The 26,837-nt window shown below is 28.1% G+C and overlaps 2 protein-coding genes across 4 annotated transcripts in view; both read right to left on the bottom strand.

Annotated features, from left to right (window-relative positions):
* The window catches only part of LOC112591165 (tensin-3-like), a 140,359-nt gene extending 127,768 nt beyond the window's left edge, over nucleotides 1-12,591 (bottom strand). Inside the window, exon 1 of one of the 2 annotated variants that reach the window (XM_025334881.1) lies at nucleotides 12,131-12,591. In XM_025334881.1, coding sequence (XP_025190666.1) covers nucleotides 12,131-12,367 — 237 coding nt within the window. In that variant the 5' untranslated portion in view covers nucleotides 12,368-12,591. The remainder of the gene's footprint in view (nucleotides 1-12,130) is intronic. The other variant, XM_025334880.1, reaches the window with a different exon arrangement.
* Nucleotides 12,592-18,580: 5,989 nt separating this feature from the next.
* LOC112591128 (protein tincar) overlaps nucleotides 18,581-26,837 on the bottom strand; it is a 63,300-nt gene continuing 55,043 nt past the window's right edge. For both annotated transcript variants that reach the window (XM_025334823.1, XM_025334824.1), the window contains 4 exons: nucleotides 26,613-26,772; nucleotides 24,825-24,963; nucleotides 23,754-23,903; nucleotides 18,581-19,912 (listed from right to left, as the gene is read on the bottom strand). In XM_025334823.1, the coding sequence (XP_025190608.1) occupies nucleotides 19,070-19,912; nucleotides 23,754-23,903; nucleotides 24,825-24,963; nucleotides 26,613-26,772 (1,292 nt within the window). In that variant the 3' untranslated portion in view covers nucleotides 18,581-19,069. The remainder of the gene's footprint in view (nucleotides 19,913-23,753; nucleotides 23,904-24,824; nucleotides 24,964-26,612; nucleotides 26,773-26,837) is intronic.

Raw genomic sequence — 26,837 nt, 5'->3', positions numbered from 1 at the left:
TTATGTATAGTATAATATGTTACTTGAATTTGTTGGAAACGATTCTGTATAATATATTATACATAATTTATTTTAATGTTAGTTTTTACGTTAGATTGTTATAGATTATCCGTAGGATTTTCAAATTGTATACACACTAATTTTATTGTGACAACTCACAGTAACTATCTAAATGTATTAGTGAAATATGTAGACAAAAACAATTATGACGATTATTGGTTATGAACTGGTTTTATGAGTGATAGATAAATTTGAATATCATCTACTAGAAAAAGCTTAGGTATAGGTACTAATATATACGTAGTTTATACATATCGTAATGTCAGTGTTTATTGACGATGGGCCAGATATTATATTGAATAGCCAGTGTAATATATTATTATTATTATTATTATTGATATTTTATTATACGTGTATACAATAATACTAATGCGTGGTCGGTTCAGACTTTTATTATAAATTAAAACTCGTTATTTGATTTAGCCAATGGCAATAATGCATTATATAAGTTCAGCGATACGTTACGTTATAAATAAATTGTAAACAATATTAATGGGTATGTATTATTAATCTATTTCTCGGTCATCGTCTAGTTAATATATTCTATTATCAAATACAGCCGCGGATAATTTTGGGAGAAAACCATCATGAACTAATCGTATACGACCACAAATTACAAAAGATATTAAATTTATGTTCCGTTACTATAGAACAATACAATAATATTATAAGGAATATTATCGTGTGTTAAATTCTAGATACAATACTTACAATATTGTTATAATATACAATAGACAATGCTCCAAAATACAAAAGTATTTCTATTAAATATGTGTTTACTTTAAAATATTCTTTGTGTGATTAATATAATATATCGTATTTTATCTCATCTTATAATATTAATATAATTTGATAGATTAGTACCCGTTAAAAGTTTTCATAGAGATAACCTTAAAAAATAAAATAAATATAATGTCTTTATCTCAGTGATTTTCTAATCTTAATTAATTATTTAAAATAGTGAAAATGTAGCATAAAATAATGCAAAATGGTGAAAAAATCTAATTATACATAATGTTTGAAAAATATTTGATGTTAATGTTTAAATGTTTAAATATATATGTACATAATGAAAATTAAATAATTGTCAAAGCCAAATTTATTCAAAAAAATATAATAAAAAATATAGTAAATATGCATTGAATATAATATTAATAATGTTTATTTTTTAACTAGAGCATACACAAATTACAAATTACACATATACACGCAAAATCGTTATACCACATAGTGTGAAGGATAAACGATATGCGGTTATTTTTTTTTTTTATTATTCTTTGCTTACGGATAATAAATTTTAGCTTATATATTATAATTATATGATTAATCTATAAGAGTTATTAGGACATATAATAATTGACCAGTGTCGACTGTCGATAAAATTAAAAAATATATACATGTATATATTATAGTACACGGTCTTGTTTTGAATACGCGTGCTTCGTGAAAATTAAACGTTCATATTATTTTGTATACATATCATATAATATTAGTATTATAAGGTTATAGGTTACAATTTGTTTTACTAAGTACTGAACAGCAGTTGTAAATTTATGATGTCGTGTATCATGCGTTCTTGAAGTATTCTTGTCTCCATCAATGCGCTTCAGTTCATACACGGTAATAATAAATAAATTTTACAAGTTTGGTTTTGAATCAATGACTTTTTTTTAATTTTTATTCGTAAAGGTTAGTAGGGTAATTATTTCTAACGAGTCACTATAGAAGTAGAAACTAGAAAAGCTCATAATAGCTCTTGTAACATATTTGTTGTAAACTGTTATTAATACTTTAAAACAGCTTTTTTTGTAATTTATCCGACGCTCTATTAATAATGAAAAAAAAAAAAAAATACTGAAAAATAATGAGTTTAATTATCGTAAACAATTGTGATTTTAATAGAATTAATTTTTGTATTTAATTTGTTCAAAGTCGTTTATTGGACACCATAATTATTTCTCACATAACGTTAACATTTAATATCACAACATAAATTTACTACGCTGCTCACTTTAGTCCATCCACGACCAACTTCCCCCATTTCTGCGAACTTCAGTAATAGGAAGATTTTTTATACATTGATGCAATCTAGAGAGCTACTATATATTTTATAGTTTATAATATAATACTGTCATTGAAAAAAATATAAGGAATATAAATATGATAAATATGCAACCATGCCGGTAATATTAGTCTCATCGATCGTGATAATATTATGTTATAAATTATAGTATTATAACAAGAAAAAGCTTACGTGGGTTATTGGTGGAATTTTCTCGAAATTTTAATATTAAGTGTACTTTATAGATAGGGACAGTAGACATTGCGCTGACGTTAACTTAAAAAAAAAAGAGATAAGAATTCGAAGTATAATATGTTAAGTTGGCAGACGAAATTATGTTAATACGAGACGATTAAAACGGCTAAATGTTCATATAACACGAACGGAAATATTATAATATAAAGTGTATTACTAGGTAATGGATCGATATCGACCCTTCGTAAAATCATGAGTGGTTTATGCTATCATTGAAATTAGTAAAATTATACTAATATAGTTAACTAAATAATATACTAACTAGTATAGTTACTAAGTAAATACTTTTGAATGTCATGTCAAAATCTCGTTTGCTTTCACTATTGAAATAGTGACATGGTTAGGGTACCTAAATTTAAAACAAGTTTATTTCTAAAAGCACATATACTAATTTAAATAGCTTCAGCGTCGATAATAATTAATAATAACGTCATAATTATTCGATTATAGAATATTCATGATTATTTACGTATAATTTAATCATTTCAATCTAATTTTTTTCTGAATGATAGAGTTAGAGGGAGTAGAAAGATATACACAAACATAGACACGGACACACGAGAACAACAAGACTGCAAACTCCGGTACGATTTCCTCTTATAAATAATATATTATCTTGGACCGTCAAGACTCAACGACTGCATACGATAACAATTATTTAAAAGGAAAAGATTTTTTTCTCTGTAACAGCAGCTTGCACAATCACATAACGAATTAGCATAACATAAACACATAGTTTTATTCGTGATTTCATTGATTTAGAACAGTGGATATCGGACATTTCAACTGATTCATGATAATTAACAAATCAATAAATCATAGAGCGAATTTAAGTCCGGTTAATAATTTACATTGTACGGAATAAAATAAAATAAAATATAATTACATACCCATTGACTTATAGACACATACTATGACAGATTAACAGAAGACGACTAATAGTCAATTGTCATTAATGTTCTGTTTAAGCGTATATTATACATATTATAAGCATATATGTGTATTATAATAATAATATTATTTACGTGGGATAAAAATAAATAAACAAACTAGAAGAAACCTGTTTGAATTTTTGAACTTTACGGATCATTTTTATATTTTATATTTTTGTCTATTACAACTACCTACCTAGTACCCAGTCAATTAAATGACTCTCACGAAGTCCACTAATCGCCCGCGCAATTTCATTGAACGTATATTATTATATTTTAATAACATAATTGTCAAGTCAATTTTTTTTGAAAAATGATTAAAACTATAAAGATTTTCATATACATATCTACATAATTAATTAGTTTCAGTCAGTACCTAGTCACTATGAAATGTTTTAGAAACATTTGTTAGTAAATATTTTATAACATCAAAAGTAAACAAGTAAATAGGTATGGCTATTGAGGCACAATCGGTTTTATATTAAAAAATAAATTGCTTCAACATGTATTTATATTTTTTACCATGTCTTTTAAATTAATTATTTATAAATGCGAAAAAATATTATTATAAAACACGATAAATATCATGAATAAAATGGTAAATATACAAAATTAATAGTTGATATCTGATGATGATAATGTTAGAAAAAATCCATTTGTATTAAATGTATTTTTAGACACAACGTTACGTTTCATTGTATAGCTTGTGTCTTGTGTCTGTTACCGCACGGTACATAAATATGTTATAACAAAATATCGTTTAGTTTTTTTTTTTTTTTTTATAGTTTACGTGGTATATTTTTTTATTGTCAACTGATTTTATAAAACAAGGATTTCAAAAAATGTATGTACAACACGACATTGATCACTATAAAAATTATATCGATACAACTTTTGGACTTCTCTTGAGTCATAATATTGCAGATAGTTACGAGAACTAAAAAAAAAAAAGTTAGATTTAACATGTAGATACGTATTACTAGTTGTTTGAAGATATTATCTAAGTAGCTATCCTAATGATTTTATTGTGTGTATCATTAATTATAAATATTTATAAACGTGCCATTATATTAACATATATTAAATTTAACATATTAACATATTATTATTATTTTTTTTCAGTATATATTAAAATAGGTAAAACGGTGAAAAAATTAATTTAATATGAATTATGATTAGCTAGATATACAGTAAAAAGATTTTTTTTTGCTTTTGTCATTTTTAATCACAAAATATAAATATCGGAATTTTTGATTTTTATACGTATTATTGTGATGATAGTTATTTTGCCGTTGTGACCGTGTATCGTAATTTTCGTTGCTTGCGAAATGGCTTGATTATATTAATACCTTTGTTGTTGATTTTGTATTCAAATATTATTGTAGTAAATTTTGGTTCTTATATTATTACCATTGATTAAGTATAAAAAAATATAATAATAATTATAATAGTTTTATATAAATTATATATTAATCTTATTGCATACTTTTAAAATTAAAATATAAATCATATTTGTTTGATTAGCATTGAATTAATTAAATATCCTATGATTATTTTGTACATAATTTCATTCCTATTTGTTTATAATATAATTATGATTAATTATATTCATACATGGGAGGAGTCAGATTTATATACATTTTCAAACAGTTTGAATATCATATCATATAATATTGATCACTAAAATTTTGTATGCAGTATTAATTTATAAATATTGATCTTACTTATAAACTTTTAACTTGTCAAATATAAAAACATATTATGTAGACACCATGATTTACGTCAGTATATATATTGCAAGTTAACAAAATAGCTAAAGTTAGAAGTAGCATATTTATAAAAAATGTTTTACGTGTGGAGCACACGTTATTAAATATTTTTGATGCAAAGTTATGACATTATGTTGAAAAAATATGGGTACGAAGATAGCGGTAGATGTCGGTAAATTAACCAATTTGATGTACATTATAATGATTTATCTGTGTGAAAAGAATTAGTAGACATTATTATCTGTTAATATAGTATATTATACAAATATAATATAGTATAATGATATTGGTATATTATGTCCCTAACATATATAATATAAAAAAAGTAAATGTGAACAGCCATCTCATTGCAAAGAGTACTAATGACATATCATTTTCAATTTAAATACATAAAAAAAAAATACTTTTAAAAATTACTTAAAAGTTTAAAACTCGATGATTGGATATTGTTTAAACAATAAACGTTGATTAAAACATGGAACTATTATATTTATATTATAAGATTATAGAGGGCTATGATACATATGAATGATTTAATATTTATAGTAAAAATAAAACAAATTATGAAAGCTTTACTATTATTTTGAAATATTAAAAATAAACATTTTAAGTACTCGTAGAATAAATATTACAATAAATGTTAAATTGACTCTTATATACTAAAATAATATATACATAAGATATAATTGTATGCATAATCAATATAGTTTGAACTTTAAATTCACGTATAAAATGATAATGCATTCAAGTCTCCATTATAAATACATAAAATTCTGTATTTTATATTTTATGCTTCAATTTATAGCAAAAGTATCTATATTCATTATTTATACATCATGTTGTATATTATTTTTACTAGTGCACTTCGTAAACTGCAGATTCAAACTAAAATAATAATATTAATGACAATAATATCAATAATCAGTTATCCCATATTATATAATAGGTATTAAGATACGCAGAATAAAATAAATATGTATAGTCTGTATAGTGTATACTGTGTATAGTGCATAGGCCAAAAGATAATTATTAAAGATGACATCATTCGTTAGATGGTACTTATAATATTTTATATTCTCCTCGGCAGGACATCGTTTTCTCTGACTATCGCTTGATAGGAGTACCTAACGGCTTAATTAAATAATGCTTACCGAGTTTTTTTGTTTAGTAACATAATATAATGCTTATAAATATATTACCTTATAGTTTTACATATGTTATTGATACATGTGGTGTATGTTATCCATACATATTATGTAAATGGGATAAAAATCATTTTTTTACAAGGAGTTTCACCAAGAAAATGTTAATATAATAATTTACTAATAAATATATACTCAAATGTTTTTTTTTTAATAAAAAAAAAAAAAAAATTGAGTGAAAAATTTCCAACAACATCATATAATAAAAATAATATATGGGCAGACGTTGCGTTCTTGCACGATAGAAGTGCCGAATTTAAATCTAATTGTATGTTTCTACTATTTTATGGATATTAAATTAATATTTTTTTTTTAATGCGTAGTTTTACAAAAACTTAAAAGATTTTAAATTTTTACGATTTTCACTATTTTAAATTTTTGAACATATCATCTTATATACTAAGTAATTTATATATAATCTTACATCTTTGTAGCTAACATGTATTGATTAATTTTGAAATAGGATTGATATACGTATTTCAGATCAGACACTTAAGTACGTAATGTTATTACTATATGCGCTGACGCAATTAGAGAGGGGAGCTTGCTCCCTCATTTTTATCCATACCCTCTTGTTTTTAGATTATTTTAGTTGAAGCTTATTAAAATTATTGAAGCTAATTAATTACAACTAACAAAATAATTTATTGATGTTTATTCATAACACGTCTTTGACAGCTTTTCAGTTATATTTCCAATAGGAATCGTATTTATTTTTAGATTAATGTCAAATGACAAAAAAACCCAATAACGGTGAAGGTTAATATAGTTTATAATCTATATATTTTTATATTAATCGATAAATTTATCGAAAACAAATGGCACTTGTTTAGTTGACTAAAAGTTGTCTCTTTACTTTGTAGTCTGTACATTATATTACTAATCGAGTGTTTATTTATTATTGCCATATTAAAAATTATCAATATCATTTATTAATTAATATTTATTTTTCATCTATACTTTTAGTGTAAAATGTAATAGTTAATTATTTTTTTATTACTATTGATAAAAGAAAAGTGTTTAATATTTTTACCTAAATTTCGCAAAGTAACTAAAAAAAAAGATTATCTACTTACAAAGAATATGGATATTCAATCCATGTTGACATGTTGCGCTCAAACATTCAGGACAAACCCATTAATAAACCCTTTTCACTTGTGTCTTGTTCAACATTTGCAAGTAGTTTAGATACTGATATGGAGATATAGACTCAGGTTTTTTATGATCAACATTATAGGTAAGTAAATAAACTTACTCCTAGAATTATACTTATGATTAAATTATACGTCATCAAAATTAATAGAGTACATATAAAGTAGAATATTTTTATAAAGATGAAATGAAATTATCAACAGAAATGTTTGGTGATTATAACATCCTCTATAATTTATATGCCACTTTATTATGTATTTACTATGAGTAAGTATGTAGCTTAGGGTTATAAAAAACAGTATTGTCAAAACACACCTAATTATTTACAAATAACTAAATGTTTTGGGTTTTTGCCACATTTCTCTTTAAAAAAAAAACCCAATCACGCCACTGTTAGATAATTATGGGGGGAGGGTTGAACATTGTTGGATTAAACATGAGATTTGTAAATATTTTTTTAGCCCTCTCAAATTGTTGACTCTAGTTGCACCTATTTATATGTGTTACGTATCATAAGAATACAATAATTGTGTATTTAATTTAAATATTCAAGTTTTTTTCTATATTTAAATTAAATTAAAAAAAAATAAAAAAAATTTATATTGTTTAAAAATATAAAAACCAAGCTTTGTTATACATTTTCAGTTGGGATATGCTTATACATTACATGCTGATACCTGTTCTGGCGGAATCGATGGGTTCTATATTATGATTTTCTGTTATTATTTTTTTTTTTTTTTTTATCACATCGACATAAAAAATAAATGTACATGCAATAAATGTTGTAATCGTGTACTATAAATAATAATATAATCTAACAAATCATTTAGAACTGTTAATAATAACACCATTTATAAAACAAATCAGTATTTTTTATTTCTTTAATATTTTAAACAATTCAAACAAACACTCTTAATATTATTGCTAAATAAATAGCCGAGACGAAAACGAGAGATGATGCAGATAGGTGTAAACGTTTACAGAAACCATATGATTATAATAGATGAAAGGGAGATCGCCATCATATCATTTTATTATCGTCGCACAACGGATAAAAACATTAAAAAACGCACTGCAAACGGACACGTATAACTATTTCTGTAACAGTCAAATTTATTACACTACCCTCACAATATTTATTTAATGCATTTATAATAAACGCCAAGTGTAGGTATATGTGACTTCAGTGTGAATATGTAGCACGCTCGTCTGCGAACGAGTGGATAATTATAGTACGTAGACTCAGCGTAATCTTATATTCACGATAAATCATGCTATATACATATAATTTACGCGTGGATAGTATTGTAATCGCGACATGGCACGTCGTTTAAAAACAATAGATTTATTATTGGAAACATGTGGTCTGTATTCGTCGATCATAAGTATTATGACAAAAGAATTTCAAAATTGTTCAATGCGTGATGAAAATCATTACATTTTATATAACACTTACGTGAATTTATACTAATAGAAATATTGAGTTTTTTTTAGCGTTCAATTTTTGAGCATAATAATTACTTCCTATATTATCAAATCGAGCGAACTCTTTTTATACGTTTTGTGTGCAAACGTAGCGGGCAGTAAGTGGATTAATATACGTTTTCGACTATAAAATATGAATACAATATTTTTTATACTTTTAAATTTTCTGTTTATTACCGGTACATGTATTATATTAAATGATAATTTATTGTGTTGCAAATAATAACACGTTTATTACTCAATAAATAAGAAAATAGTGTTTTTAATGACTAGATATATGGTGATATATATTCGTATAAGAAACATTAAATTTTACTTCTATAAGTTTGTGTTTTGATTTATTTCTTATTAAAATATCATTATTAAATAAATTGACAAATTCAAATTAAGTTGATAAAATAATCAATTAAATTTGATCTATCTCGTTCTATATAAGACCGTAAATTGTAAAAAAAAAAAAAAGGAAAACAAATATCTCGAGAAATTTATAATTGTAACATTTTACACACCCACTATAAATTTGCTACCATACAAAACTGCATATTATGATAAATTTTGATCAATCTGCTGTTTGGAATAGAAGAAAATGTTATACAGTCTTGAATCCGGCGAAGCCTAAGAGTCATTAGCAACACTTCCGCTTTAAACTTATTATATATTATTATTATGCAAGACTATATAATATATAATAAGTTCTTAATACAGGTATGTAGTTTTATAGCGATACCTATTGATAAAAACTTATAGATAAAGCTAAAAAATTTTACTTGTGGTCATTCTGGTTATTCTTATAGTAATTATTATAAATTTATTATAAATAATAGACAGTTAGGTAAATATTTTACAAATCATTTTTTTTCAAATTGTTGTGCAATTTTCTATTTTTTAAACTAAAATATTAATATTTATAATGTGATTACGTTAAATTATAATGTGAATATTGGAATAAAACATTATATTTTATATTTTTATCATACACATTTCCCGACTTAAAGTTAACAAAGGAATTTATAATAAAACACTCAGTTACTTTTTTGAGTTGATTTAAAAAATGTTAATCATATAAATTATAAATAAAATAAAACTATTTATTTTATTATCGTAAGTATCTATATAACTTGCAAATTTTTACTTATCCCATAATTTCCTTGTTTGATTAAATTAATTTCCTAAGTCAGTGGTTTTTGGATAGAGCAACCATGTGGCTTTATCCTATACTAAATATGTGTGGTTTTAATTTACAGTTTATCTAAAGTATGTAGTTTTTTAGAATCTAAACAAAGTTAAACTTTAAATTAATTTGTGATGGAAACGACAGATTATTAATATTTCCCTCCAATAAAAAAAAAAATCTAACGAAAAATCAGAAAAATACCTGTAAAATAACTTTTAAATATTTTTATCCTATCTATGGTCATGATTGGAAATGATGCCAAAGACCTGGAAAGAAAAAGTTTTTATATAGGTTTAGCACTATAATATTCATCCGTGCCGATTATTATTATTGTTGCGCTGTCACAAAATGCCGTTCATCCCAAGTTATACTGCGATTATTGGCTATATAGAGTGGATTTGGACAGTCTGAATCCAAACAATAGTATACCATGTGTTTACCAATTTAGGGAATATTGGATTTCTCGGCCGAATTAAAATGGAATGAATCGATTTTTTTTACAAGCTAGTGGTATATAAATAAATATTTATAGATAAATTTTATAACTTTTATCATTTTGGTAATAAAAATATTTTTATTTTTTTTTTTAAAAGCAACTCTTATTTTGAACACCATATTCGGATGTGCCTATTTTTTTAAAGTAATTTGAACGTAGCAACTATGGTTCTAAATTAAAAGTTGACTAAATAAAAGCCATTTCCTTTTTAATAAATTAATACATTTTTACGATTCATTTAAGTGCATAAAATTATTAATAATTATTTATTATTGGTTATTTTTTGAATGTTTTCACGTATTTTTTTTTTTTATACATGTTATAAAAATGTGCATTTGTTTATTAAATATTATTCATAGCAGTTATTTTATAATTATATAATTTATTAAATAAATTGCTCAGAGTTAACTCCATTATTTTCCACGCATAATTGAAATCGTTGTAGATATCTTCTATCGGTTGCTGACATTATTTGACTTTCAGCTATATTATTATACTATACACGCAACTACAATTTTGTTTTTTAAATCTGCAAGACTAACTGGTAGATTTTTGTAAACTTTTTTAAAATTCCCCATTAAAAATTCAAGTGGAGTAATATCTGGAGATCTTGCCGGACATTGAATGAGTCTTATTTATAACAAGTATAAAAAAAAAAAAATACGTAGAAACATTTAAAAAATAATTAATAATAAATAATTATAAATGGTTTTATGCACTCAAATGATTCGGAAAAATGTATTTATTTAATGAAAAAGAAATGACTTTTATTCAGTCAATTTTTAATTTAGAACCATAAATGATACATTAAAATTACTTAAAAAAATTAGGTCTATCCAAATATGGTATTCAAAATAGGTGTTGCTATTCAAAAAAATTATATTTTTATCACCGAAATGATGAAAATTTTGAAATTTATCTATAAATATGTATTTATACACCACTAGCTTATGAAAAAATTTAATTTATTTCAATTTAATCCTGCTGAGAAATCCAATGTTTCCTAAATTGGTGAAAACACGGTATGATACATAGATTTAGGATGTTATAGCATTTAGTTTATTTTTTTTTTTTTTTTGGAAGTCCAAAATAAAGTCAACATATTATAATGAGATAGAAGTTCGTTTCATTTGTGGAATTTTGAAATATACTATTTTTGTATTGCGAAATTTGAAGACAAATGTATAATTTAATATTTAAAAATATTTTAGTTCTCATTATCAGGCTTATTTATAAAATTTCCTAACACATGTGTTAATTTTTTAATTTTTATCATTATTATTTCCTAGTTTTATTTTTTGTCAGTTAAAGTATTTGATTTTATTAATTTGTTATCATCTATCGACTATTGTGATCGTACTTTATACGTCTAATAATTGTCCACATGTTTTCTTTATAAATAAATGCATATTTTATTTTTATACGTATAATAAAAATGCAGGATACAACATTTTTAATATAATATATTTTGATATTATTGCATCATATCAACATATTTTAAAGAATATATAAATTCTAATCTTAAAGTGATAAAGGTACCCACCTTGACCGGATGGTGATATGCGTCGGTGTTCAACGTTTCGCGCGTGGCCACCGCCGCCGAGTCCAAAGTCTCGTGTGGCGACGGCAACGGTCTTCGCAACGATGGCAACGGAGGTGGTCGCTTATAACGTTTGCCGTGATGATGGAGGTGATGGTGATGATGATGACGGTGGTGGTGCCGGTAGTGGCGGATGTCATCGGTGGCTGTCCCGGCGATGGCAACCGAGTCCGACGACATCTGAGGTGGTTGAGACGGTGGAGGCGGCGATCCGAGATGTGACCGAGTCGGCGGCACGTCTGCCGTCGACGGTGCTACCGCCGCTGCCACTGCCGCCGCCACCGCCGCCGTCGCTCTCGCGCTCGACCGCGCGCCCTCGCCAGAGGTCAACAACCGGTTTAGTGTGTGTATAGTATTAAAATGGTTCGCCGTCGCCCGCGCAAAATTTTTTTATAAATAAATAATAATGCGAAACTTGCTCGTCGGACGGACGATATTATTATTTACTGTCGAAAACCATGTGGAAATAACACGCAACGGTTCGTCAGTTACAGCTTCGAGAGTGGAGTTCGATAAATGGTGTTAGAAACGAAACGATATTGCGCGAACGAAAATCAACCCTCGACGATAACACGAAAATACAGCGGCATGGTGTACCGGAAAAAAATATAATTTTGTCACGGTCCGATCGGTATCAATAATAACATAATAATACTAATCGTGCGACTTTGTTGGATCGTACTTAGGTGGTGGGAAGCGATTTGGTATTGTCTATGAGTTAAGTGCGCACGCGTCGCGCGTTCAGACTGTACTGGGACCGGTGCAGACATGGTCCGGGCGACTCGTCGTCGGCACAACGGTCCCCTGAGAGTGTGAGAGAGAGTGAGAGTGGGCGAGAGAATGAGAGAGAGAGTGAGAAAGACTGAGAGATGTAGTGAGAGAGAGGAACCGGTCACGACGACTGTCGTTGTCGTTGTAGCAATGGCACCGAACTTATACTTATCATCGTCGTAAATAATAATAGTAATAATATAAAATATTATGTATTTTTACGTCAGATTCTCCTTATAAGTTAGCACGTTTGTAAATCTGAAAAATGAATCTGGAAAACTACAAAGGCACTTTGAATAAGTATTTTTGACTTTTCGATTTTCACATGACTTAATGTAAGTGAAAAAAAAAAAAATACAGCGAAAATCACTTCTGAACATTTTAAATAAACGTCAGCAAAAATGTTATTAACCGAGCTTCGCTTACAATATTTTATTTCAAGTACTAATATATGAAAATATTATCTATGCATTCAAGTGTAAATATCAACATGTCGATTTACTCTTGTATTTTATTGAGGCAAGTGAGTGAGATAAATACTAAAATATCAAACATTTGTTAATTTTGTTTTGTCTAGCTTTTTTTTCAACTTTTTAATTACAGTACCTACTATAATTATACTAACCTACAATTTTGATTAAAATAAAATATAACATTACATTTTAAATTATTCTTTCAAATATTTAATTTTAATTGATAATCGATAGTAATAGCAACCATTACTTAAGAAAATCAAAAATTCAGTTGATTTTATTAATTTATAATTATTTTCATTATATTACTTTATACAACAATTGTAGACAACCATAAAAACAGTAGGCGTATTTTCACAATGCATACAAATGAATAATTTTTTGTAAAAAAAAATATGTTTGCAAAATTACTTACACTTTTATACACGGTATGAATATAAATTAGAAAAAATAAAACTGAAAATTATCTAAATACTTTACAAGTTTCTTCATTACAAAAATGGCAAAACTTGAAATTAAAAAAAAAGTGATTAATAGTTGCCTTTTGAACAAATATTAATTAAGCGGGAAATATTATATGAAATCTTTAAATTTTGTTAATTTTTGAAAAAACTAATCAAAATGAATTATATAATGATATGAAATTGTATTAGTATTTTGTTACAGGCTATAGCCTACAGTATTACTGATACAATAACAATTATTATAATATATTATTTTGCTAACAAAATTAAAAAAACGGCGTACTGTATAGGCAATTATGTTGCTCTTATGTGATACAAATATTATACACCAATATATTACTATAAAATAACTTTTTATACTGCTACAAATACTACAAATACTTTTGTACTCGTAAACTTTTATCGAACAAACTCTAAAAATAAAAAATAAAAATACTTAAATTTGCTTAAATAATATTTATCTATATGACACAGCAATATTTTAACCGATTTTATTGAATAGAGTTGCTTTAATTCATTATCTAGTTGTGTACAATAAATTTAATTTATTTTATGGCTTAAATATACTAATATAGTATATAGGATATTCAATAATTTTGAAATGGTTATTATATATTTATTGGGACTGATAAACTATAATATTATATAATTAATAAGGTTATTAAATATTTTACATTATAAATGTATAACAGTGTTATCTGTTGTTGCTTCATGTAAGTATTAAATATGCTTATAGTCCCTGTTACTAAACTTATTGAAAACTCGGTAAAGTATTCCTAAAATGAATATACTATTATATTTAGGCCATGGGTTATCTATTTTTTTAACTTGTATGAAGTAGTTAAAACTATATTATACTCAATTATGTCAAGTGACGACATGTTGATGGGAGTAACTAATAGCTATATATATATTATCCTTATATAAAAAAACAGCCCTTTTTTATGTTCCCGTTTTTTGATGACACTATTTAACATTTTTCCAATTTTTTTCGCAGAGTTGCACCAAATACTCCTATGAGTGATCATTATATCTTTGTTTTATTTATAATTTAGCTATTAATAGTATTTAGCACTTGATAAAATTAAGTAAAATGTTGAGAAAGCACAGACTACACATAGGCGACGCCGGGTAATTCAGATAGTTATAAATAAACATTTAAGTAAAAAAAAAAAATAAAATAAAATATGATGAATAATCGTCAAGTTTGTCGTTGTAATGTGTATGACGTCTTTAAATCAGAATAAGATTAACTACGACAAAGTACGAGTAGTATATGTAATCATTTAATGTGATATAACATATAAAATGATGGTTCGTGGAGTTTTGACAATATTATTCTACATTTGGCATAAACATAATATAAAATTGTAGGGGCAAGATAGATGTGAAAAATCTTATGTACGTATATAATATTATGATAATCGAATAATATTAGAGATATCTAACTCACGACAGTGTTAATAATATTATTTACTTTTTTATTTGTTTTTCCCCATTCTAACATAGAGAGAAGAGTATAATATTTTTTACTTATATAACCTATCACGACGGCAGCCAGTGTTGTAAATTAAACGGCAGCAGATGAATGTTTATGATTTAAAAGGCTGCTGCTTTCACCATCGGATTAAATAACCGGCAAATAAAAAAAAAAAATCAGACAATTATTGGGACGATTTACGACACATTCTATCACGCAAATCTCATCGTCGATCACGTTTATCTCTGAACAATGGATCCAGTAACTCGTACCTGTATAATATTTTATATTTTATATTTATTTCGATGTATATAAAATGGGATGATATCGCCCGCCTCCATTGTATATTAAGTAGGGTATACCATAAACGTTTGAAATCTTAAAAAGCAATTCAACACACATAGAGGTCGAAGTGGTTGGATGTCATTTCTCCGTTTTTTTTTTTTTTTTAGCAGTAGTTTATCATCCTACAACTTATTTACTTATTTTGTTTAAAATTATCCATTTCTCATGGATTTTGAAAAACTTATCAGTTTTAGGATATGTAGTTATTATAAGCAATGTTGACTTATTTTTTCAATAACAACAACTTTAAATAATCATAAAAATGATTGATTTTCTAAAATTTTAATATTTTAACACCGATAGTCAGTAAATAAAACCATCATGTGGGTATTAAATATATAATTTTACATTATATACTTAATATTTTATTAACATATATAGGTAATCACTGATCAATGATCACTAATAACCGAGTTTGATAACATCACAGTATAATATTGGTAATAGCTGAAGTGAAGTTTAAGATGTATGCAACATTTAGGAAGTAACTATACGCATGATTTAGTGCCATCTTCCAAGTAATTATTTTGATTAACCTTTACTAGCACTATTTTAATATAGACATTGAAATTATAATATTAAATCGTTTGTTGTCTGAAAACACGCTATAATTAAATATATAACAGTTAAACTTACAGCCACTAAAATAATTAAAATTATAAAATTATCTCAATTTTAATTAGATATTGATAATATTATTATTCATAGGCAAGTAAGTAGTATAAAGAAAACAAATTCCAATCAGATCAATATTGTTTATCTTAATAATTTCTTGGCATTATTTTAGTACATTTAAATATTGTTTATTTTGGACCTCCATTGTATGATATGGTTGCACACACTTGGTTAGTTATTTGCCACATTTTCCTTTTGAATATGATATCATTATTTATTTAGTTTATTAGAACAATTTTAATCTTAAATTTATCACGAAAAAAGTGTTAATTTTCATTTAAAAATTCATTTAATTTGTTTATTTGTTTGCGCGTTAAATATAAAATTTAAAGTAAACCGAATATCTGAAACTAATCGAAACTCAATAATTCAAAGCGAAGGAGCTTGAACAATGTTTATCAGCTGCATAGTAAATAAATAAATGCAAATATATTAATTTATCGATGAAATCGGTCTGAATTAAATTAAACACTATGGGATCTGGAATCTGTCTATATTAGGTACCTACCTAATCCGTTTTTATCCATGAATTAGGTACATGAATATTATTTTCAACCTAAATCAAATTTTTATGTATAGCTTAACATGGATTTGGCAATATTCTGTACATCTATATTCATATTATTAAATTGTTAGCGAAACACAAATGCGCATTTTATAGCTTTAAATAAATATGAGCTAATTTTGTATCATTCGGATTGGTTCATAAGACGATAATAATAATAATTTAAAAGTAAGTATGTAGGAAAAAATAAAAGTTCAGTGATTTGGTTCAAAGTACAAATGAGATCTTTATTTAAAATTATAAAACACAACATAATATCTAAGTATCAATAATAATATTGTAAATACAACAGACACTAATTAATTATTATGTAATTTTCAAATTGATTATAATCTGTCATAATTGCTAGCTATGTAATATTGTAGTGTACGGGAAAACAGCGACGTTTTATCGTCCGTTTTGTTTGGACAGTACACCTATCATGTACACAAAATACACATACTATAACCACTAAATATAATATTATAATTTATATGACTAAACATTTTGTTGTATAATAATAATATATCTCTTAAAATAATTATAAATATGCGCACACGTAATTTTAATAATATTTAGGTATAAAAAGAACATGAAGGTATGTAAATATTTTATATTATAATATATAATGTATAAAATGTTATTTGACGATTATAAAAATCAAAATAATAATAATAATAATAATTATAATAAAAATAGAATAAACAGTAGGTATAGTACAAAAGGTTGTATGAAAATAATGGAAAATTGCCCAAACTTTAAAAAAAATTATAAACGTATCATATAGCACCAAGGATAACAACAGTCTGTCGAAGGAAATCGTGAAAACATAATGGATCGATTAGAATAACGAGTCAAAACGGAGTCGGATTGGTTGCATTTGTTAGATAAAAAAATGTATAAATATAGATATTGATTATATTACGGGCGAGACTCTTTACCTAGCTCGAAAAAAAACCTGTGACAAATCCTAACAAAATTCGAGTTTGGGATGAAATTGTTTATCGCCGGTGAATCCTTAGATTGCGGTAAGTACCGGCCCAAAGAGACATTAAATCAGTGCCCGAAAAGTGTATTTTCTGTTTACGTCTAAGCTCTCAAAATTATATATTAATATACAATATTATTATTGTATCTCGAATCGTAAACAGACATTCTGCAGTCGATGTGTGAACGGTTATAACAATCTGATTAAAATCGAGTATGAAATAATGTAATAATGTATGACAAATAATAATAAAATATATGATACGATTAAATTATTACAACGTAAGTTTAAAACCAAGGTTATATATAAATAATTGTTTCCCTGCGCTCGCTTGAAAATTCCTTTGGTGGCAAGGACGGAGTCTTTTTTCACTCTATTCTACATCTACGTACTACGTATTAGTTAGTCGATCAGTCTATCGGATGATAAATTAAAAAAAAAAAAAAAAAAAAAACAACATATTTGGTAAGCTCAACACGACAAATTCGTTCAGGTCGTTTGGAGGTAAATTTATCTGGATAAAATGTATATATATATATTTATACACACAATATGTATTACTACTTACGCCTTGTATGTATGTTTATAGTTTCGTTTGTCATTGTATAATATATAATAGTATGATATAATAATATTGTCGGTACAATTAATGATATTGGATAGTAATATTACAATATTAATGATAAGTAATTTATTATATTTAGATAAATATTATATAATAGTAATAATTCCGTAACTAGAGTCGTTTAACACAACGTCTAAAAGATATACGATATGATTATACATGGATCACGGGTCAGACGAGGGGGACTAGATCGTTTTAATTGTTTTCAGGAATGGTAGGCGGGGGATTGGTCGTCGGCTGACTGTTCCGCACGGAGGTTTGAATAAACAAATGGTCGTCAGAGTAGTGGAAACGTCCTGTAGTCTACAGAGCGTATTATAATTCGAAATCGATCTGTTGGATTTTTTCTAAAAAGCTTATCAGCCGGACGCGGCACGCCGGAAGGCGGTTTCTCCTCCACCGTTCGGGACGCCGCCCGACACACGCACTCGGATATTGTTAACGAATGTCTATGCTGCGATCGCGATTTTTTTATGGCGACCAATCGGAACGCGAACAGGGACGGTCGCCAAAATATTTATTGGCCGTACGACTGTTGCTGGTGCTGCTGGAACAGCCTGACGCCGTTGTGGTGCGTGGGTATAGTCGAGTGGTTCCGCCCCGACCGGACGGCAGACGCTTTGGCACCGCCGACACCGCCTCCACCGTTGTACGACGACGACCACTGCCGTTGATGTTGCTGGTAGTTGATCTGGTTCTGCTGCTGGTTCTTCTGCTGCTGGTACTGGTGATAGTGCGACGGCGGCGCCTTGACGCGGTTACCGGCCGTCGTCTGGGGCGGCGGTGGCGGAGCCACGTTGTGCGGCATCGTCCTCCAGCCGGGCACCGACCCGGGCCGGTTCCGGGCGCCCCGCGGTTCCGTGAACGAGCTGAGCGACACGTTCGTGGGCCTGGTGCACGGGTCCGGCGGCATCCGGGCCTTGGCCCCCGGACCGCCCTTGTGCCGGATCACCACCGTGTCCACGGTTTGCAGGTCCGCGTAACTGGCCCGGCGCCGCTGTTCGTCGTCCGTCGGCGACAGCGTGGCCGTGGACGCGGCCGGCGAAAGCTGCAGCGGCGGGGGCGGCGGCGGCAGCGGCATCGTGGCCGCCGTGTCGTGACTGCTGTTGGAGTGCACGCCGCTCGACGACTCGCTGTGGCCGCTGCACGCGGCCTGCGGCGAGTGGCCGGCCGCGGACGCCTCGGACTCCGACTTGACCGTGTCCTCCTCCTCGAAATCGTCGGCGGCCGTCACCGACGCCGAACCTGTCGGGCGCTGCGGCCCCTGCTGGCCCGCCGCCGCCGCCGACTCCGCCGTTTTGCCGTACACGCCGCCGCTGCGGTACGCGTGGTCGCGCAGTTGTTGGTGTTGCTTGGACACCTGCAACGAAAACGATTGTAACGAATTAATACGATTACCCTGAATACCGTGCGCTGTACGTCATTGGACGGTTCGTTTGATTGGACAGTTTATCTAATTATTATGTTCGACCGAACGACGATCCAACCGATATCGTGGAATACGCGAATTTCTGATACGTTATTATACCGTCACAAGCCACGGCAGCCGTGCATAACGTGTGTCGTTAATACACGTTTTGTTTTTACGTATTTCGAGTTTAAGTTAACTACATTTTTTACGGTTCAAACCATTATTTCGAAAAATGTCTATGTTATAGTTACCTACTGACGACATACACTAATGACTTTATTATAATTGCAGTCATCTTTTTTTTGTTTTTGCTACTTGGTCAATTGTTATCTCAGCGATATAATTTTTTGTCTCACGGTGTCGTAGTGATAAGTCCCTGGTAAACTTTTAATCTTTGCGGATAATTTATTATCAACGATGAAACTAAATCCGAACATCGGTTTATAATTTAATGGCACGGAAAATGTTGTATCATGTATTCGTATTTATGCGTAAAGTATTTCTCTTCTTTTTTATATATTTTATTATAGTAAGTTGATATAATAAAAAAATATATAAAATATATAAGCATATCAAAACTTAACGCGATCTACCAAAAATACAATCAAGACCCGGGGGAACCTCTGAACTGCAGAAAAAATATTATTATTTTTTTATTTTATTCGAAACACAAAGCTATACTGTTCTGTAATTTAAATAATAATTTATTATAAATAGTATAATAATTAATTCATTTGTAACTTAACCTCAAACAAACAATATATCATATTATATGTATTTATAATGTATGCGTGGTGACTTTAGATCAGACAAAGAATGGTTAGGTTTAAATATTTATTGCTCTACTTCAAGTAGACTACGCGTGTTATAAATCGTTTAATATGCTATCATTTAATTATGGTAATAAGTTGCATGATTATTTCGGATGACGTCACTAAAACTTTTTAATAGCTGTTTGCCGTGTACTCACCACCATAAAGTAAAGGCTTCGCCGTGAAAGTAATGCTGAGGAAAGTGGACGTTCAATAAAATGGGTTAACTTTTTGCGCTCGACAACAGCAGTGGTGTACACGAGGGAACGATGGCAACTTTTGAAGCGATAAAAATTAAGCTCGTCCTGTCACCACACTATACACGTGGATATTGCGATAGTATAATATTATGCAACCAAGGAAAGATGATTCTAATCTATGTAATGACACTCATCACATTGCCAACAGCGCACTCAAGAGCATGAAAATAAATATTTTAATATATCGTATTCATTGTTTTCGTCGTAAAGTTGTTGATTCGTTTCCAAAATCTATCCTTACGGCTTTTAATATACTCGAGTCACTTTCACAGTTCCGATTAATTCACATTCAAATAATTCAAACATTATTGTTGTATAATATTTAAACATTAACTTCAATCATACCCGTACGTACGTCTATTTTATTATTTTGGCACTTAATTAATGTAGAACACCATAGTAATGTTATGTTAGTATTGTTTGTTTGATTGGTAGTTTTCTAAAACGTCATTTAATTATTTGTAAAAGAAGGAAAATTGGCAGGTTCGATAAGTGTGTAACTTACTCTTCTCATACAATGTTAAACCTTAATTTTTTTTTTTATTTATTCATTTATTTAGTTATACAATTGTAAAACTAACATTAAGCAAAATGAAAAATGAATGAAAAATAATTAAGATGGTTATCTAACATAATCAGGTCTTGAAACGGGAGTCCTTTTGCTAACAATTATATTGAAATCATTTTAAAACCTCTTTTTCTCTTAAACTGAGAACGAATGTCGGCGAAGAATTTCTTTATCAGATCGCAGTGTAGCGCTATTGTAACAGTCAAACTGAAATACATCACAACCTGTATATGATCTAGTACTAAAATATATATATATATATTTATGTATAGCATTAACACAAAATTTCCGAGACGAGTTTCTAAAACTTATAACTTTTAAGAGGATTATAATATGTACGAAGTCATGAGCGTATTGCCTGTGTATTGAATACCTAAGTATATATTTATATTTCTTGTGTGTGTACGCATATACATTGCCGTATTGATGAATACAATTCTCTTACACTAAACCCATTTAAATAATAATAATTTTTGGCGACGAATATAATACGAGATACATATAATATTAAAATAAATCGTGTTATTCGATGCAATAAATGTTTAAATGCACTTACTAAAAGTCTACAGCGACAGATTAAAAAATGTAGATGAGTGCTATGAGGTTGTGTGCGGATATCGATGGGGAGTTATAAAATGCATTATATTCAGTATTGTATAACGTAAAATTACGTATAATTCTCTCTCCTAAAACCAAGCTTTGAATTTATAGTAGTTTTAATATTTTTTCTAGTTATGAAACTAAGCTGCAGCTAATTAATAATGTTACAGCTGAAATTAGTTTTTAAATTTTTGTAGGATTAAGGATTAGTTATTAGAGTAAAATACATTTTTATAAAAAATACGCGATTTTATACATGTTTTTTGTGCATACATAATATTGAATTGAATAGTTATTTATACTTTTAAAAATATTTTTTCTTTTTAACGATTCATAACGACGTATGTAAATTCGTAGACATAATACACGTAGTATTGTTTCTTCATTTGATTAAGCGTCGATGTGCTAATTGAATTTTAGCTCAAAATGGTCGGGCAAGTATATACGCAATGTTACGAGGGGTTCAAAAATAAACACGAAATTAATTTCATACGTATAATATAATATAATCACATACCGAATCAATTAATTTTAAACAAATAATGTACAGCTATAAATTATATAATGTTATTATTGTTATACGACATAATAATAAAGGCAGAAGTATTGGTTTCGTCGCGCTCATTGAAGTGTATATCATACTATACTATATATAGTTAAAATTTTAAATTATAAATATTTGCATAAACGAATAAACTACCTGCTATGATCAAATCTACTAATGTGACAAAATGTGATGATAGTGGCCATTAAAATTTTACGAATCTGTATTCAGCAGCCGTGCCAATTTCGATTTTAATATAAGTATAACACTATACCAAAATAAAAAAAAAACATGACACGAAATAATAGACGTAATCAACGCATGTTATTGAAAACTAATAGGACGAAATTTATCGTATTGCTTGGGCTGGTAATAATATTGAGAACTTGATTGAAGTTAAATTTATTAATAATTATTTAACTTGCAGTGTTATAATAATAGAATAACTTATTAAATTACAAGATAGTAGATACTATATATTATATTATTTTATTTTACTTTACTATATTATTACTAATTTTTTTCTGTTTATTTCTTTTTTATTAATTTAAATTAATTTTTAGCGCATTAGTTAGATAATCATGATAATGAGTTAATTTAAAATTTAAAACAGGAAATAAGTCTTATGAATGTTACAGGTTTTTATTACTATGTTGACACTCCCTTCATACCTGACAGAAGTCTGCGAATACACAAAATAGTTTGAAAAAAAAACTTAATTTAAGTTAATAAGATACTTTTATTTTTATTTAGTAAGGTTAGCTTAAAATGTAATTATAACTGTCAACTTTTAATTTGTTTAATTTTCGTTTTTGCTTTTTTTTTTTTTACTTAAAAAAACTTTAAATTATTCATGAGCTCGACTAACATTGCATTTCAGTCGATTGTATCAGATACAAAGATAATTAATATTTCTACCTGACAACGCGTTTGACCGTTTGTTTCTACTTTATCGACATGAAAGGTGTACAACATGTATACCTTTACTATATTACTAAGGACTCACTTGGGTTTTACTGGCGTGGAATTCCGCAGCTGAACTTATGTCTTCTTGCAGAGGCGGTGGCGGCGGTGGTGGCGTGGCCGGCGAGTAAAACAACTCTCTTGTGTTGGCACTAGCGTATGTAATTACACCTTCCCGGACAGTGTCTAAAAGCTATATGAGAAAATTTCGTTTATTAAACAATCATAGTTTTGCCCAGAAGTTGTATAAGATTATAGTTGTTCAACCATAAACCCAGATTTACAAACCGAACTTTTTTTAATGTTATACTGTTATAGCAAACCCAAACGAAACCTAATTTAAAGTTTTGAGTTTAAACCTGAATCAAAATAAACATTTCAAACTGTCTTGTTGAAAATCTGAACTCATATAGAAATATTAAAACAAAACTGTTAGGATTTAATAGTGGAGTGAATAAAAATAAAATCCCATTTTTCAACAAAAATATTTCTATGAATGAAGAAAAAATAATAAACTACAGACAGAATTGCTGAAAATAATGCAAGTTATTGATTTTATTTTTTTTTTATCGCAAAATCGAAGAAGACCATAAATTTAATCCCTTTTTTAAAGTTATCGTTTATACACGGAAAAACTTAGAACTCCGTCTGTATTAATAAAATTCATAATATATAGAAAAAAAAATGTATATTAATGGACATTTAACTCAAAGAAAAACATCAGAACCCAAAAACATTATTTTTACCTATAAGTAAGGTTTATTTTTTCACATGTTCGACCGCGTTAGTAACTTTTTCTTCTTACTAATATTTTTGGTACAATTTAGTATACTTAATATTTCTCGGTTTTTAGGATCGGTTAATCAAAAATTCTAAAACCAGAATTTTATTATTATTACGTAATTTCTTTTTTCGGGGAGGGGATTTATTGCAGGAATTCACAAGAATGACTAGTGAAGTTATAATATTTTAAAAATAAAACAGAATAATATTGTGTACGTTTAGGTGAACGGATAGTGTTGAACACTCTATAGACTATTTTCGTATACGCCAACGGTACCCGAGGCGGTTTTATGTTTTGATAACGTATTTTTTGATTTACGGTCATTTTTACCTTCGTGTCTTCAGACGTATTGTCGTCGCTATGATCGTTTGTGGCTCTAGCGACCATCGGCAATTCGCGGAGCTTTGCATAATCGCCATCGTCTTCAGGACTGACTCCCCTTCGGTCAACTTTGTTCATTGGTATACCTCTGTATTGAAAAAAAAATAAAAATAAATTTAGTAAGACAAACATTGTTCAACACGTGATGATTATTTTAAAAGTAAATATTTACTAATAAATTATTTCTGAAAATAAATTATCTTTTTGGAAAACTAGAATTGAAGAACAAATTTATAGCTCTCAGGATATTATTTTTAAGCATTGTCTTTATTTTTGATTTATTCTTTTTAAGATGATTATCAAAATCATTAATGCTACTGAATTTTGTTTTTAAAATGTATTTTAAACTTTACAGATATTGAATACTATCGAACAATTAAACTTATTAAAAATCATTTAAAGTATTAGCGAATTAATGTGCATCTCCCATAATTTTAAATTATTTCAAATATCAGTTGGTTGTCTGAAAATATTATTATTGTTTAATATTATTTAAATATTTTATAATCGTACATTCATACGTAAAAGGGGAAAGACGTTAAACGATTTATATGGTATAGCAGATGTTGAGTGTACCTTTTTATTGAATATAAATTATTTGCAGTTATTATTTTTGAATTCTAATAAAATTATAAAATAAATGTCAAAAGCTAGTTTTGCATTATAAATCCCGTTTTTCTTTATTTTATGTTTTTTTGTTTTTCTATAATTATTTTAAAATTACTGGGAATTTTTGATTTTAACTATGTATTTAAAAATGCTAACTAGATCTAAGAATTTTTTCCTAATATAAACAGTGTACATATACATAATACACAGAAAAAAAACATTCTCATTATAAAATCGATACATTTTTCATTTTTCCATCTAAGAATCTAAAATTTGTCATTTGAACATGAATATATGACTTAAGTTTATAAAATTAGAATTATAGATTGCTTAACACAAATTCTTGTCACGATAATGATTCACCAGAAAGGAAAAAAGTAAATCAAAAAATAGTGTAATATAAAACTGTTATTTGAATTGCACAATATTGTAAATTTTAAACATTTAAATGATTTAATATTTCTTGAAATAATGAGTGTTTGATATTAAAATAATTATCCTATACGTGTATTTAATATTGCTGATCTATTATAACCTTATATAAAAAACAAAGTGATACCTGGAAAAACTAAGCCGCACGTCGTGTGTTGTAGATATCAAATGATTAATAAAAACAATTTTTTTTTGTACAGGCTATTGAAGATGATTATTGTCATTATTTCTTTTTGGCATTGTTTTCGTATGCCGTCATTCATTGTTAAAAACCATTGTAATGAATACGTAGGTGTGGTCAGAAGGGAACTACTATCGTTTCTCATTAAATGCAGTTAACAATACCCGCGATAGTTTCGTTACACTGAAAGTTCTTAATCGATATGTTGTAATGATATATTATCTACAGTGGACTACTGTTTAAAAAAAAATATATATATAATCTTTTGTGTTACAAGGTTAACAATCATGATTTTACGGGGACAGTATAGTTATGATAATTACGTGCATTTTTCATGATTATTGCTATTTGTTTACCGAACAGTTAAAGACGCAACAAATGTAGTAATTACCGAGAATAAACGACGGTGTAACACTGCTATTTTCTAATTTAAATGAAAATACATTTTCAATCACACGGTTATTCCAAATTAATTTTAAACAAAAATACTGCTCCCATTTTCTCCACACACATACCTTGTAGATTTATTTGTCCGTTTACAACCAAAACAGCCTGACTGTTCGTCCGAGTCTTCCATTTCACTTAAACAACTGCGGCCTGAACTCGATTTAGGTCTAGGCCAATATATTTGTTCATCGCTCATTGTCTTTGGCGTTCTTTTATACTTTTGTTTATCTGAAATAAGAGAGGCGTATAACTTTGGTAAGAGTATTAAAACAATTATTTAGCCAGTGTTAAAT

Source organism: Melanaphis sacchari, unplaced genomic scaffold (assembly GCF_002803265.2).
Source record: "Melanaphis sacchari strain LSU unplaced genomic scaffold, SCAv2.0 Contig12_pilon_pilon, whole genome shotgun sequence".
NCBI classification, from domain to species: Eukaryota; Metazoa; Arthropoda; class Insecta; order Hemiptera; family Aphididae; genus Melanaphis; species Melanaphis sacchari.
The sequence above is the reverse complement of the archived record's forward strand: the minus strand, read 5'-3'. Positions and strand labels throughout refer to the sequence as shown.